The following is a 16,719-nucleotide window of genomic DNA, read 5'->3' on the forward strand; positions in this document are numbered from 1 at the left end:
ACAAAAACCACAATTCAGTCAATAATTTAAGAAAAAGTTTATTCTACAAAATTTGTTCTTGTTATATATTATTAAAGTTAGGGTTATTATTCTATTTCTTTGAGATTTTCTGTCAAACTGACAGAGATATTGACATAATACAAGTTGCTAGATGGTTGTATTTGGTAACCGGTATTTCAGGACACAAGAGGTATCTTGGACAAAGGCTGACTTGGGAGTCAAGAAGACCTAGTTCAATGTTTCCACTTTACTGGCTGGAGAAAGTAACTTGATCTCTTGGTGCTGTGTGCAACTTTCTAAGACTACAAGTCTCAGAGAAGCTGCCAATCTACACAAACAGAGGAAGCTTCCCACCAAGAGAGAGGGATCAAATCATAGGGATGGCCCCCAAACCTCAGGGGCACACATAACAGTATTGTCAGATTGTGTGAGTCGCTATGAGCAGTGACAAGTACTCAAAAAAGTGCAGGAGGGAGGCCACTGCCAAAGAGCAATCTCCAAGAACTCGGCATTTTCCACTGGGAAACAGATGTTGATGGGTCATTGCAGTCCTGGATTTAAAAACAAAAATACATTAGACTTCCACGCATAAACATTAGATTCCATTCTAACACTCAGGCACTATACTATGGTCTCTCTTTCCTTAGTCTCCAATCTCTGCTCAGGAACTATCAGGTGAAAAATGTTTCTTTTTCTTTGTGTGAACCCAGCAGCCTCTTGTCAGGGGATTTCTTCTACTTCCTTACCTTGCTGCCAAATCACAAAGAAGTGTTAAGGTGTCTCTGGATGGATCTTGTTAAGCAGGATTCTAAATGGGAGGAGGCTGTTAAAAATACAGCCAGTGTGCTGAATGCTTACTCAAGCTGCTGTGGGCCTGAACCAGTCTCTATTCTAGGCAAGAGGTAATACGACATACAAATAAACTTTCAAATAGATGTAACAGGGCTTTGGGTTGCCCAGAAAGGCATTTTTAAACATGAAGTCCATTTCCCTTCTCTCTGAAGATGTGTAGACTTTTACACAGAGGGCCAGATACAGTCCTAGGATGGTGTTTAAAAAAAAAAAAGAAATACAGCAATAAAACATTTATAGAACCTAGCATTTTTTTCATGTAATGTTTTTGTGTCATACGTTTCCTAATTATAAGAATTTAACAGCTTTTTGCTATTATTTAGTTGTTTCCAACTCTTAATGTTCCCATTTGGAATTTTCTTGGCCAGGATACTGGAGTGGTTTGCAATCTCCTTCTCCAGCTCATTTTACAGATGAGGAAACTGAGGCAAACAGGGTTAAATGACTTTTCCAGGATTTCATAGCTAGCATCTGAGGGTCTTTCTGATTCCAGGCCCACCACCAGGCAGCACTTGTGTTATAAATTATGAGTTGCTTTCTTCACAACCATTCTGGAAGGCAGGGAATTCAGATATTATTCTCCTTTTATAGTTTGAGGATGTGAGTTTGTAGGTTAAGTGATTTGCTGATGGGTCAGAGTTCTGATTTCACTGAATGAGCTCATCAGGACAGTCTCTCAGCCAAGAGAGCCAAGCAACTGCCCTGAAACCAAAAGGCTCAGAGTTGTCTAACACACTAAGAGGTTAGATACTTTCTACCTGTGTGACCAGAGGCAAGCTACCCAACTTTTCTCTGCCTCAGTTTCCTTACCTATAAAAAGGGAACAAAAGCACATATTTGCTGAATTACTGGGAGAATCAAATGAGACAAGATTTGTGAAGTACTTTGCAAACTTTGAAGCACTATATAAATTCTAGTTATTTTAATCAAGCTAGATAAACCTGGCAGAGCCAAGATCTCTGGCTCTAGCATTCTTTCCAACAAGCCCTGACACTTCGAGGCTTCACAGTGATGGAGTTTCTCATAGTGACAAAAAATTCTACCAACAGCTACAATAACCGCTTTCCAGTTATTTATTCAGAATTTCTCATAAAAAGTACATCTTTTGCTTCTTGAAACAACTCAAGTTTATTTATTTTTTTAATTTAAAACTCTTACCTTCCACCTTAGAATCAATACTATGTACTGGTTCCAAGGCAAGCATGGTAAGGGCTAGGCAATGGGGTTAAGTGACTTGCCCAGGGTCACAAAGCTAGGAAATGTCTGAGACTAGATTTGAACCCAGGACCTCTCATCTCCAGGTCCGGCTTTCAGTCCACTGAGCCACCCAGCTGTTCCTGAAACAACTCAAGTTTAAAAGAAAACTTTGCAACTGTTTCTATCTCAGTGATATCAAATTGAGGGTAAAAGAAAAGTGTAACAAGTTTTACTCTAGTATTGATATCTGTAACTTCCAAGTCTTAGATTTAGAGTGGTGAGACACCCCGCAGAAGAAAAACCAGAATTGATAATACTGTATGGGGGGGCATAACTCATTGAGTAGTTAAGAAAGCTGCTGGGAACATTTGGGTTTGTATATGGAAATATGGTAACATTTGATTAATTTATAAAAATTAAATTGTAGGCAGCTAAAGTTAATGGTTCTACTGTTAAATGTCCTCCATCATCCCCCTCAACTGGACCTCATCCCTGCCTCTGCCCCACTCTTCTTGATGAATGGACAGAACAACTTTTTATACTTTCTTCTCAATTTGCCAACATGGACAACAACCTAGAATGGTATATGAAATAAATGAGGAGACGACGAGACAACATTAGAGGACAAATGAAAGAAAGGAACACTTACTTGAGGTTTAATTATCTGAAGCCAATCATTAAGATATCTAACAAGGTCAAAGGCATCTGGGATATTATCTCCTTCTGAAACAAATTTCAGGACAACTGCCATTTGTATCCCTTTGGAACAACTACAACAAAGAGAATTAATCAGGAAGAAGAATTTGGCATATCCCCTTCCACAGTTTAACCAGTGAAGAAGCTCACATATTGTTAGGCAGATGATTTAATCTGTTCCTCTATTTTCTGGTAGAGAGCTTTATTTTAACTATGTATGACTAGGCAGTTAAAAATCATGTCACTACTACTAACTACTTCCTTCTCCAATGTAAGTTGGTCAGTCAATTAGTATTTATTAAGAACTTTATTATGTAATGGGCACTAGGCTAAGTGCTGGGAATATAAAGAAAAAGACAGTCCTTGTTACTCATGAGTTCACAATATTTTTTTTTAAATAACCTTTGCCTTCTTTCAGAATCAATGGCTGAAAAATGGTAAGGGTTAGGCAAATGAAGTTAAGTGACTTACACAGCTAGGAAGTGTCTAGGCCCAGATTTGAACCCAGGTCCACCAGACTCTACCTGACTCACTATCCATTGTCCTACTGGAGCTCACAATCTTAATGGCTGTGACAGAATTAACCAAATAAATGCTACAAACTAATTTGGACTTTGGTATCTGACATTTGGGCTCCATGATAGCCAAATTTCTGTCCCAAAGCCATGCCACGTGACTGACTGTCATCCAGCATCTTTTTTAGGAAGGTTGTGATTATCAGAAACATCATAGTCAACTCACTGGAATATGAAGTAGCATAGCTTTGTTATTAATAATATAAAGGGGCAAGGGAAGTTACAGAAGGGACTAGTATAATTAAATGCAAGAAAACAACTTGTAATGGGATAAATTAAAAAAGATACTTATAAAAAAAAAAAAAACCCCAGCCTTGTGGTCAGCTATTGGTACCAAACACCTTGCTTCTATGTTCCATCTGCCTCTGGAAGCAACTTCCCATTCTCTGTTTCTAAATCATGCTGAAACTATTCATGGTGGTTTGCAAGACACACTGTCCCTAAAGCAGGAACTATAGGAAAATGCTTGATCAAAACCCAGAGAATATAACTGATAAGTATAATAACAAAGCCAAAGAAACAAGAAAGATAAGTGTTGGGCTTGTCCCACTTATCTCATGGGCCATTACAAGGATTAATACATGAAAATATCAAGTGATGTCTAACCATGAGACCACAGAGAGGAACTAAACAGTTTTTAAAAATCCAATATGGAATACTTATTGAGTTTATTTATATATGTATTTATTTAGTTTTTTTCCACTGTAGCCCCAAACTGGAAACTAATGGGGTATTCTAATGAGGAACTACAACAAATTTTGGGATATGAGGGTAATGGGATGTTACCATGTTATAAGAAATGATGAAACAGATAATTTCAGAACTTTATGAACATATGCAGAATGAAATCAGCTGAACCAGGAGAACAATTTATATAATAAGAACTAAAAATATTTTAGAACTCTGATCAATGCAATAATAAACTCTGAGTCCAAAAAAATGAAAATGAAAAACACTACTCACCTCCTGAAAAAGAGGTGATGACCTTATAAGGCAAAAAGAAATGGGCATTCTCAGATATATATAAAGTGGGAATTTATTCTGTAGAGCTATATAGATATGCATCATGGTATTTGTTTCTCAGAGTTGTTTTCTTATTACTTAAAAAATAAAAATAATAAACTAAAAAAAAATTTAAAACTAGCAGCTGGCAGACTTCCGCACCATCCCTTAGTAAATGAGATGCTTTTTACACATTCATAATCGCTTCGTAATTTAAAATGAAACTAATGACAGATAACTTGGCTCATAATTGGCTAAATGAGCTCTGTATTCACCAGAGTTGAACTGGCTTTGCTACTGTCAAAATATTTCTGAAACTAACATATATGTTTTCCATGAATTACCTTTCTAAACAGATTCACTGGACACAGAAGAAGCCTGTTTGTGGCAAAAAGGCAATTAGGAGCCTGTGGTGAGACAGAAGTCGTGCTCACTCCCTGATATCTTCATGGTGTTTGCTGGCTGAACTTGCTGAGCTGTCCATCATAAACTCTACCTGGGTCGGCCTAAGCTAGCTTAAACCAGCCTTGTGGTCAGCTGTTGCTACCAAACATCTTGTTTCTATGTTCTACCTGCCCTGGAAGAGACTGCCCATTCTCCACTTCCAAATCCTCCCAAAACCTCTCATGACAGTTTGCAAGACACACTGACTCAACCCCTCTAGGACTATAGCGTCTCTCTCCACTCTGGATGTCCTCTCGTATGCATGTCTACATTTTGTCTTTTTAACTCAATCAGGACTACTTAACTTTTAAGGGAAGGATTTTTTTCTACACTACCATGGCTGTTGACATGTGTCAGTTTTCATGGTTGATATTACCATGGCACTCCATCTACAGGAGTTCTTTCCCTGAAAATAATTCTATTTTAAAGGTCTTAAGATTAGCAACTTAAAAATGAGAAGGATGGCCATATGCATGTATCTGACCATGCTACTCCCCTACTACAGACAGATGCTTCCTATTACTTTTGGATTAAACATAAACTGTACTTGCCATTTAAAGTCCTTCACAACCATCCCTTCCAGTCTCACTAAACATTATTCTCCATTCCTTACTCTATTTAGTCAAACTGGATTTCTAACTGTTCCTTGCCCATGTTCCTCCATCTTCCACTATCATGTTTTTGAACTGGCTGTCTCAACTATCTAGAATGCACCGCCCCTCCCTTCCCCCTCTTAGAATCTCTATTACATGAAGCCTTTCCTTATCCCTTCCAGCTGCTAGCATATCCTCTAAATATTTTTGTATTTATTTGGTAGATATGTATCTTTATGTATATGGCCCCTCCTGAGAGAAGGTAAACACTTTGGGGTGCGGGAGTATTTTATTGTTGATTTTGTCTCTCTCATCCCTAGCACAGTGTGTGGCACATAAAAGGTGCTGAATAAATGTATGCTCATTCATTGATGGAGATCTTAAGTACTTTATATAGTAGGAATACGAGATATTGTGACAAATATTTGAATAAACCACAAAATAGCACAAGACAAAAAAAGCCATCCACAGTATACATGAATACTGTGGGAGACTAAACTCTCTACCTAAGTAAATTTTTCCTAGGTTATATTTCCATAATCCATCTTTTAACTGGTGCCCAACTCAACCTGAGTTTCTGTGAAATGATAGGCAGAAAAAGGAAGTTAAAGGGCACTAAGTTTCAAATGTCCTAAAAATCCTCAGGTGATTCAAAGCATATGTGTTACTGAAACAGTTAAGTGAAAAAAAAAATAAGGAAACAAAGTTTTCTCTTCCTCCAATCTCCATCATCCCCTCAATTCTGTCAGTAAGAGTGGACAATAGCACCTGAGGTCAACTGGGAACACTTTTTGATGAATTACACCAAAGTTACTTATAGTACCTTTAAATGCCCCTTTTACACTATGTTTATGTTAAAATGTCTTCAAAATTTCTAGGAAGCCAGCTTATATACTCACCTCTCAGTGTATAAGGTTTTTGTAATACCACCTCCAGGGATACGGACACACAACCCAGAATCACTTATTTCAGGAAACAGTTGGCTTTTTTCCATTTCCTTCCAGTGAAGGTTCTGTAATGTTTCACCAACACTTTTTCCCATTTCAGGTGTAATTAAGTATCGGAATGGAATGCTGGAGACAATAATGTAATACATTCATTAAAAAAAATCACCATAAATATTAAATACTAAAGTAATATCAGCATTTGATCTATAATTATTTTGGCTTCCATCAGATGAAAAATTAAGTGATCTCTTTAATCAAGGAAGAGTAGAGTATTTTTTTTTTACCTTTCATCTTAGAATCAATACTGTGTATTGGATCCAAGGCAGAAGAGCAGGAAGGGCTAAGCAATTACTTGCCCAGGGTCACACAGCTAGGAAGTGTCTAAGGCCAGATTTGAACCTAGAACCTTCCGTCTCTAGGCCTGGCTCTCAATCCACTGAACTACTCAACTGCCCCCTTAGGATATTTTTAAAAGAACAACTAATTTCAGTTTTGTGGCTGCCAATCATCTACTCTATGTATGATACATAACTGAGGAAGAAAAACAAAAAAGAAATTTGAAACCATCCTAAAATTTTATCCTTTCTTGGCTGTTCTGTCTTTTCCTATTCCCATTTCTTATTAATACTATGAATTCTTTATATTGTAAGTCTTAGAAATTAACTCTAGTTAAGATGAGTCTTCCCCAACTATAACTGTTCTGCAAATAGCCATACAAAAGAATCTTTAGCACAATTTTTTTTTGGCATAAAATTATGATGCTTAAACCTGATTTCTTGGTAGAAGCAAATATTATTTCAAAACTGAATAACAGAATTATACATATTGAGCATCATTGCTTGCAAATTTTACCTGTTAGTCACATTCATACCACAGCCAAAATGGAAACAAGAGAAAGTGTAAAATCTCAAAATATGTAGAAGTACTCTGACACAAAGTTATCATCTGAGGTCATTTCCATTTCCATTGACAAAAAAAAATATGAAAGGGATTTAAAAAAAATACCATTTAATTCTCTCTGCTAGTACTCTACACTCTAATATAAATGATAATAAAAAATGTAATTTTTAAAGTATGTAATTGGTAATAAAAGACAGTACATTATAACTCATGACCTCCTTTGTCCTATATTAAAGGACTCATTCTGACACTCCAGAGAATTGTAATTAAAGTCAAATGAACTCCTTTCTGTGAAGATGAGTGGTCCCATAAGAATGAAAGAAAATATCAACTCAACCTTCCAGAAAGGCATTTATCTGTCGTCCCTGGTTAAATATCCTTCTTTATGAGCTTTCTTCCTTCCCCTTAATTACTAAGCTCTGTGATACACGGACACAGAACAAGGAACAAAGAATTCTGGCCCCTCCTTTCAAATCTCATTTGTTTGAGATCTTATGAAACAAATAAAACTTCATGCCATATCCCCCTCCAAGCCTCCTCTTCTTCACTTCCAGTAAGAAAAGGTCAAAATAGGTTGGATACACTAAAACAACCTCTTAACTACTATACTGATAATACTGGGACCAACTTCTACATTAAAACTGCAATGATGATAGAATTACAATATTATATCATGTATGTCATGAGAAAGAGGATGATTCAACATACCTGCGAAGCTGTTGGTCATCACACTGATAAGAATGACTGCTTGAAAGAACAATAACTCTGGCACATTTACTGCTTTTCACCCAGGAAATGAGTTTTTCACAAAATGGCTTTGATTTGTACTTTAATCACCATTGAAGGGAAGAAAAAAAAAAGCCATCAAAGTCAGATCTTGGTGATTTATTGTTGGCAAAAACTTTCAGGTCCAACTAAGGGTGTTTTTAATGTGATATTTATATGCCTAATTATATATACTAAAAGTAATATTATTTGCAAGCCTATTTATTGTCCTTAAAGATCAATAGCCTTAGCCAGTGTCCTGCAACTGCCGCCATCCAAGGGAATAGAGAAAGTGTACTTCCTGAAACCTCCTCTTTTATCTTTTCCTTTACCCCTGACTTGTAACCTTTAGTTCTGCATTGTGTCCCTAGGTTACTGTCCCCCATGACCTATGTTTGGAGTGCCCTCACGTGATGTCTAGTTATGTGACATAAAGTTAGCAGGCTGGGGACACAGGTAGGATGACCCCAGCATGTCGTCCTTGGGGAGAGGGGTTCCCTTCACACAATTCCCCTCTTTGATTCTTTGAGAGACCAGCATGTTAAAATCTCCTCCCTTGGGGTCTTTGGGAGATTAACATTTAGTTTTTGCAATATTAAAACAGAATGTATTAAACAAAAAACAAAAAACAACCCAGATGAAGGTAAATGCTTTAGAATAACAAAGTATGGGATAATTTTTATATTAACTTCCTGGAAAAGCCTCTGCTTTGTAAATAAATATAGCCCATTCAAGCTACGTAACTGATACAAAATTCAGAGGACTGCAGGACTGAAGAATTGGAAGGGATCTTAATGGTTTCAGATTTAATCTATTCCCAAATGCTCTTTTGCATATCAGGAAAAGGAAATCTGCAGAGATATCCAATATTATTCTGGTAGTTAAATAGCAGAGACAAGATTCAGGACCTTTTCCTCTAGTTATACTCATATAATGTAACTGTGGCAATGAGACCAGAAAGTTCTAGTGCTAATTTTTTGGTCTGTCACTGTTGGTTGATTAGAAACCACAGAAGGCTCTGTGATTCTGTAAGTATAGAGAACACTATACATGGGAAATAGCCTCATCAATGCAGATGGCAAGTCTTTATTACTTAGCAGTTAAGACCCAAGATGCTGTCAGAGGAACAGGGAGGCTGAAGAATCAGTTGGCAGATGTCTGAGATGGGATTTCACACTGGTACTTTTAACCACAGGCCCAACACTCTCTCCACTCTACATGCTATCTTTAGAACCAATTAGGGAAACAGATAAAAATTAGGGATATACTTGGACCAATGTTCACTTGCATCCTATTAAAGAGAAGACAAAATCTAACTGATAAAGGCATGTGATTCCCTCACTCTGTTGCTTTTTCCCTACTGGTACCAAATAAAGGTATTTAGATCTGAAAACTAAGAAGATCTTTATACGAACAAATTTAGAAGATATTGCTCTTCCCTAGAGCAAAAGTCTTGTTACAAACTTTTAGCCTGAGTAGAATTCTATTACCTATAAAATGGTGAGTGCAAATGACTTTTGAATCTTGATTTCTGGAACTACTGATTTGGATGCTTTCTAATTAAGTTTTATTTTTTAAGTCTTTAATATAGGCCAATAATAAAAATACTAACCTTAATAAAAATTGATCTTAGTTGGAGAGCCATCAGCTTCATTGAAGGCAATGAATATACTACAACAAAAGAGAAAAAAGAAACCAGAGATTAAGTAAATTCATAAAAACAAGGAAATACAACTGGTATTCTTTTAAGGTGATAAAACATTAAAATTAAATTCTATTAAACTTCTGTATAAATTATTTCCCCCAGTGATTAATTGATACATATAAAAGCTTAATCATTATATCTAAACATCAGTTCTCAGTAAATATGCACTAAAATGTACAGGTGAATTTTACAGACCTTTATATATCTGATACTGAAAAGAAAAAACTGCAATAGCTAATAAAACAGCAAAAGATAACACGTTACAACTTTTAAAAGCTTTGACTGAATTCCTCAGGACTTCTGTGAAAGCTCTTAGTTTTTTGACATTAATGTACATCTCAGATTGTTTAAAAAATTATTTTAGCTAAAGGGAAAAATGCAGAACATGCAATGATTCATTGGGCACTGGCACAAGAGACCTTGGTTTGGAATCCTGGCTCTGACATTGACAAACTATGGGACTATGGGGAAATCACTTAATTTCTGTAAGCCTCAGTCCCCTTATTCATGTCTTAAGGCAGAATGCTTTAAAGGAGAAAGCCCTCAACTTGCAGTCAAAAGACTCAAGAGATTTGGCTTTGCAACCTGCTAGTTATGTGACTTTGGGTAGGTCATTTCAACTCCACTGAATCTGTTACTTTATCTATAAAATGAGGGTTTGGACTAGATGGTCTCTATGGACTCTTCCAGTTCTAAGCTATGATCATAAAAAATAAAAATCAAAACTGACCAAGTATGAACAGGAAAAAAGAAAAATGAAGAGAATATCAAGTACCCCAAAGAAAATAAATGTACAGTTTCAAATTAAAGATACTGCTAAAAGTATAACCATATTTAAAAAAAATTAATCAACAAATTAATTTAGAATATTGTTCCATGGTTACATGATTCATGTTATTTCCCTCCCCTCTCTTCCCCACCCAGAGCTGATAAGCAAATTCCACTGGGTTATACATGTATCATTGTATAACCATGTTTTTTTAAAGGAGTTGCCATTTTCAAAAGTTTAGAAGTAAGAACAACCTTGTTTTTTAAAGAGTCAGTTTTTAAGATGTATGCTAGATCCAAGGTAAGAACTTTTTAGCAGTTCCAAGACAGAAGAGGAGTAAGAACCAGGCAACTGCAATTAAGTGACTTGCCCAAGGTCATACAGCTAGGAAGTATCTGAGGCCAGATATGAACCCAGGAGAACTTCCTTCTACCCCACTGTCTCCAGCCTTGTCTCTCTATGAACTAGTCACTTAACTGCCTCCCAAGGTAAGAAATTAATAAGTGCTTGCTTCAGAAGGAAAGTGTTATTTCTAATTCTCTGCTCAGTATAATTACGTAGAATAGAGTTGGCACAAATGGATTAAGAACAAAGCCTTTCACATAACAGGGTATTTTCTCTGGCTGTTCCCTAGGTCGGGAGTACTCTTTACTTTGCTCCATTTACTGATCTTTCTGGCTTCTTTTAATTCCAACTAAAATCTTATCTTCCACTAGAAGCCTTCCCCAGCCTCTAGTAATTATAGTACTTTCCCCCTCTATTAATTATTTCCTAATTATTCTGTATTAGCTCACTTGGTCTATATTTGCATGCTGTCTCTCCTGTTAGATTGCAAGTTCCTTGATGGCAGAGACTGTCCTCTGCCTCTTTTTTAATTTCTAGCATTTAGCCCAGTGCCTGGCACATAGAAGGTATTTAATGTTTACTGATAACTACGGTAACAGAAGCTCAGATCATATGCACGTACCTTCAGCATTTGTACTGAGTTCTGTTGAGTTTTCTTCAGCAGTTGCATAGGGATTGTTTCCAACCATTGGAACAAGGCAATCAGTGTAAAAGTAACCAACCTTACACATATTGAGTGTAGAAATAATCAGATCTATTGCAAGCTGGCCAACATTCCCGACTGATACTGCTGGCTGAAATCACAAAGAATATTAGATTATCTATTAAAATCATGTCATGATAAAATCTATGATAATGAGAAACAGGCATGAAATGTCCAAGCAAGGTCAGCAGTTACCAATAATAGAGCTTGATGATCCCTCAGTAACCAAAACTCATAAGAGTCAGAGTAGTTCTTTTTTCAGTTTGGTGGTTACATAAGGTCCAGAGATGCTCACCAATCTAAGATTATGATTGGGTCTTAATTACACTATTTGCCTGAGAGACTTCATCCATCATGGTGACCAGAAAATCCAAATTTGGCCAACATCCTCTTGGAAGAACTCTTGACAGCTAACTCTGCAGAGCCTTCCTAGATCAGGGATCTTCCAGAGTCCATGGTGTTTTAGAAGGGGGCACAGACTTAGCCATCTTCCTGAAACATCCTCTAGAAGGTTCTTTATCTACCATTCCTTATAACCATGGAGCCCAGGACAAGGAAAACATCTTGTGATCAAATTAAATCATCCTTCATCCATCCTTCTTATCTTTCTCAATGGACATGCTTGTTGTGCTCACTTATTGAGAGCTAGGTATTAAACTTGTATAATACTCTAAGCTTAAAGCTTAGTTATAATGGTTACTATTATGATTAACAAAATTCTTAACTACAAATCAATAATCAATTTTACAATTAGCAAAATACTTTAAAAATTTAGAGCTTGAACTTGGGAATGTATAACTTACATATACTTAATAAAATTCTAGCAAACTGTTTCTTAACTGGACAATAAAATAATTTTTATTATGATCTTATTTGATTTACTAGCAATTGTTCCTTCTGATATGTCCCCTAGAGCGGTTCTATTTCTAAGACTCAAGAAGGTTTAAAGAAACCCTATTAACAGGGATAAAGGGATCCTGCTGAAGAATATTTTAACCAAGACCTTGGCATCTTCAGACTTAAAGAGATTACAGGCAATCATCAAATATTCAAAGTTGAGTTGAACCTCTGATCTCTAATTCAACTGTCACATTACCCCGTGGAAAGGTTAACTGTGGAAGACCCTGAATGATAGATAAAGGAGTTTCAATTTTAATCAATTAGATGCTAGGGAGAGAGTGGAAATTTTTAAGCAGATAATGAACACCCCTAGATCTATACAAGAATCTAGCAGTAGTATGAAAACTGGATTGAAGAAGATAAGAGAGTAGAGGGGCAGCTAGGTGGACAGCACCATGGGCCTGAAGTCAGGAAGATCAGAGTTCAAATCTGGACTTAAGATACTGTGTGACAGTGGTCAAGTCACATATCTTCTATTTGCTCATCTGTAAAATGAGGAAAATAATAGCAACTACCTCTCAGGGTTGTTGTAAGAATTAAATGAGATAACAGTAAAGGATTTAGCATAATTTCTGGTACATAGAGTAATATAAATGTTATTATTTAGAGGTGGAAGATATGTTAGGAGTTCACTATAAATGTCTATGCAGGTAGTAATGAAGACTTGTACTAGGGTGGAGGCAGTGGGAATAGAGAAGAGGACAGGTCTTTCCAAAACAGACTTGGTTCTTTTAGAGTTATATGGTTATAGAGGATAAGGGTGACTTTAATGCATCAGAATTCAATTCAGTCGCCATTTATTAAACTCCTAATAGTAAAAGCTGGAAATTATATAGTGCCTTATGATTTACAAAACACCTTCTCTTTTGATCTTTGCTACCTCTCTCTAAGTTAGATACTATTATCCCTATTTTACAAATGAGGAAACTCAGGGTAAGTGATTAATAGACTTTTCCCTTCTTGTTACCTTTTCCATGGTAACTGTAAAGATTAAAATTGACATAAAAAACTAAGTATTATATTTTTTAAAATTTTATTAAAAATAACTAAAGTAAAAGAATGACCTAAACCCTGCCAGTCATGAGAGAAGAGATAGGAAGAAGCTACAGAACTTATAAACAATTACAAGAAGACACGAACATGCACAAAGGGAAAAGCATTCTGGGTAATGTAGTTTTAGGGCTTCAAGATTTTCTAACTAGCATCATTCCTACTTTATACCAAGTATAAGGTTACAAAGACAAAAATCAAACAGTATGTAAGGAGCTTATATTATATTTGGAAGGTTACAATATTTACAAAGGAAATATAATACAAGGTATTCTGATGAGGAAGAAAACATCAGTAGCTAGGGGTCATCAAGGAAGGTTGGTACCTGAATTGAGCCTTGAGGACAAACCACAGAATTTTAGAGTTGGTGCCTCAGTGGGCATCCAGTCCAATTGGTACCTGAAATTAAATACCTCACTATAAGTAGTCAACTAGCCTCTGCAGGAAAACTTCAAATGCAATAGAACCTTCTGTGGAAGCTCATTTTATTTGGGGACTGTTCTATTTTTTTGAAACTTCTTCCGATCATCTAGCCTAATAGGTTTGTCCCTTTGCAATTTTTGCCCATTGCTCCTGGTTCTGCCCTCTGCAGCCAACACCACAAGTCTAGACCCTTCATTCAAATATCAGCTTATTAAATACCTAAAACTCAATCCCTCTGAATCCTCTATTCTCTAGGATAAATAACCCCCTTCAGTCAATTTTCATATGATGTGGGATACCCAAGGCCTTTCATCATCCTAGCTGCCCTCCTCTGAATTCTCTCCAGATTAGTGTCCTTCTTAAATCTAGGCACCCAAAACTAATGGAAATGACTGTCCAGATGTAATGTGAACAGGGTAAAGAAACTATCACTTCTTTTGCTTCTTAAAATCTAACCCAAGATGGCATTAGTTGTTGGCTGACACATCACACTGCAGAGCAGTTCACTAAAACCCCCAGGTCTTATTAAGCCAAATTATTATCTAATTTTATCTCTCTCTAGATATTTGTGAACACAAGTGTAAGGTTTTATATTTATTACTAATTAATTTCATCCATTTCAATTTATTCCATCATTCTAGCCTATCAATATTCCTCTGTATTCTGACTATCAGATTTGTTTGAGAATTTTTCCAGGAATTAAAAGGTCAAGTTCAATGGCCTATATAGTTAGTAAACTTTGTTCTATTCCTATTTTTAAAAATGAGAATGATATTTGCCTCTCTCCAAAATTATGGTGGCTCTGCTATTTTTCATACTATTTCAAATATTACTGACAGTAACTCAACAATTATATAAGTTTTTAAGCATGGAGAATGTAGTTCATTTGGACCAGAGGACTTTAAAACATCAAGGGCAACTAAGTGTTCTCTTATTGATCATTACTTGTTTGAGTTATCAGCACTTTTTGGACATTTTTATCCTATAATTTCCAGATAATTCTCCTTAGAAGAAAAACAGAAGGAATTGAGTGGCTTTACCAATTTTCATCTGTCATATTATCATTCCATTCATCTTTATTTTGAAACATGGAGATGAGGAAGAAGTGAATTTCAGGTATGCCAGGAGCAAGGGAAAGAGATGACAGGATCCTATGTAGATATAGAGGGAGAGGATGTAGACAAATACTTAGAAGTCTACTTTGAAACAGAATACACGAAGGAAGATACTGTGAAACAAGGTCAGAAAGGTAGACCAGGCCAGAATTCCAAAGGCTTTGCATAGCAAGTAAGGACTGTATATTTTCCCCAAGAACCAATAGGTTTTTGATCTGGGGAGTAACAGTAAGATTATACTTATCTTTCATTATCTTGTCTCCTAAACCTTCCCATACTTCCCCATTACTGTCCAGGGTAACACTATCCTCCCAGTCCCTCAGGCTCACAACTCAAGAGTCACACTCTACTCCTCGTTCTTGATTCCTAGATCCAATCTGTTTGCCTAGGCCTGTTGATTTCACTTCTGCAACCTCTCCTGAATTGGCTTTACCTTCTCCTCTGACACTATCACCCTCTGGGTCCAAGCCCTATCACCTCACATCTGGACTACTGCAATAGCTTACTATTATGGCTGCCTGTCACAAATCTTTCTGTACTCTGATCCATTCTACATTCAGTCACCAAAAGGATTTTCCAAAAGTGTCGGTTCCGCTATGTCAACCCCACCTCAACCTCCCAGCTCAATAAACTTCAATGGCTCCCTATTCCTTCTAAAATCAAAGATAAAATCCTCTGGTGTTTGAAAGGCCTTTATAATCTAGCTTCCTGCCCCCACCCCCCTTTCCAGTCTTCTAACACCATACACCTACCCTGCCGCAAAATATACTCCAATCCAGTGACACTGGCCTCTTTGCTGTTCCACAAACCTAAAACTGCATCTCTCAGTTCTGGGCATTTTCTCTGGCAGCCTCCTATGCCGGGAATGCTCTCTTTCCTCATCCCCACATCCTAGCATCTCTGGCTTCTGTCAATCCTAGCTAAAATTCTATCTTTTACTGGAAGCCTCTCCCAATCCCCCTTCATTCTAATGCCATTCATTTTTCTTTTATTTCTAAGTTATCCTGAATACAGCTAATTTGTACATATTTGCTTGTTGACTCCCATTATTAGCCTGTGAGCTCCTCGAGGGCAAGGACTACCTTTTGCCTTTCTTCGTAACCCCAGTGCTTTAGCACCGGGCTTGGCATAAATAGTAGGTGCTTAATAAATGACAGTTGGCTCACTAGCCCAGGGTCACAGCAGTGTGTAGGCCCTGCACCAGGTCTCTGATCCCACCGCCGCACATCACTCCCGCAGAGCCCCGAAAAGGCAACGTGGAGTGAAGGGGCGGGGAAGGACTCACCATCAACAGGGTGAAGCCAGTAAAGTCGGGCTCTGACGTGCCGCAGGGAACGAACATCTTCACCCAGGAAGAAGGAAGCAGTACAGGAGAGAGGATTAGGAGACGCAACAAGAGGTTAGAAGGTCTGTGACACGTCCTACTCCGCAGCCCCTGGACACAGTTCCCGGCTCTAAGGAAAGGGGCGGGGCGGGGTTTGGGGGGGTCCTTTTTTTCCGTCGGCGCCGGCTCGAGGCACGATCCTCGGAGTCAAACGCCTGTCTAGATGGTGGTCAGATCATGGACAGACGGGGAAGGGATCACGTCAGGGAGGGTAGACTTCAAAAGAGTGGAAACTGAGGAAATCCAAGTGGGGAGGAGGGTTTAGAAAAAGACGAGACTCTAGGAAAGCAGGTGGGCAGGGATCAGGCAATACCCGGGACACCCTCACACCCTTGCTCTCCACCGCGGTTTGAA

At 37.5% G+C, this 16,719-nt stretch overlaps 1 protein-coding gene across 1 annotated transcript; it reads right to left on the reverse strand.

Annotated features, from left to right (window-relative positions):
* Window positions 1-21: 21 nt before the first annotated feature.
* PSMG2 (proteasome assembly chaperone 2) lies at window positions 22-16,572 on the reverse strand. Its single transcript, XM_001365504.5, has 7 exons — window positions 16,267-16,572; window positions 11,413-11,584; window positions 9,584-9,642; window positions 7,915-8,033; window positions 6,259-6,432; window positions 2,699-2,819; window positions 22-551 (listed from the first exon to the last, which is right to left on the reverse strand). Exons 1-7 carry the CDS (start codon window positions 16,321-16,323, stop codon window positions 456-458), a joined length of 798 nt encoding a protein of 265 aa, XP_001365541.1. The 5' UTR covers window positions 16,324-16,572; the 3' UTR covers window positions 22-455.
* Between the last annotated feature and the right edge of the window lie 147 nt (window positions 16,573-16,719).

This window comes from Monodelphis domestica, chromosome 3 (genome assembly GCF_027887165.1).
Source record: "Monodelphis domestica isolate mMonDom1 chromosome 3, mMonDom1.pri, whole genome shotgun sequence".
NCBI classification, from domain to species: domain Eukaryota; kingdom Metazoa; phylum Chordata; class Mammalia; order Didelphimorphia; family Didelphidae; genus Monodelphis; species Monodelphis domestica.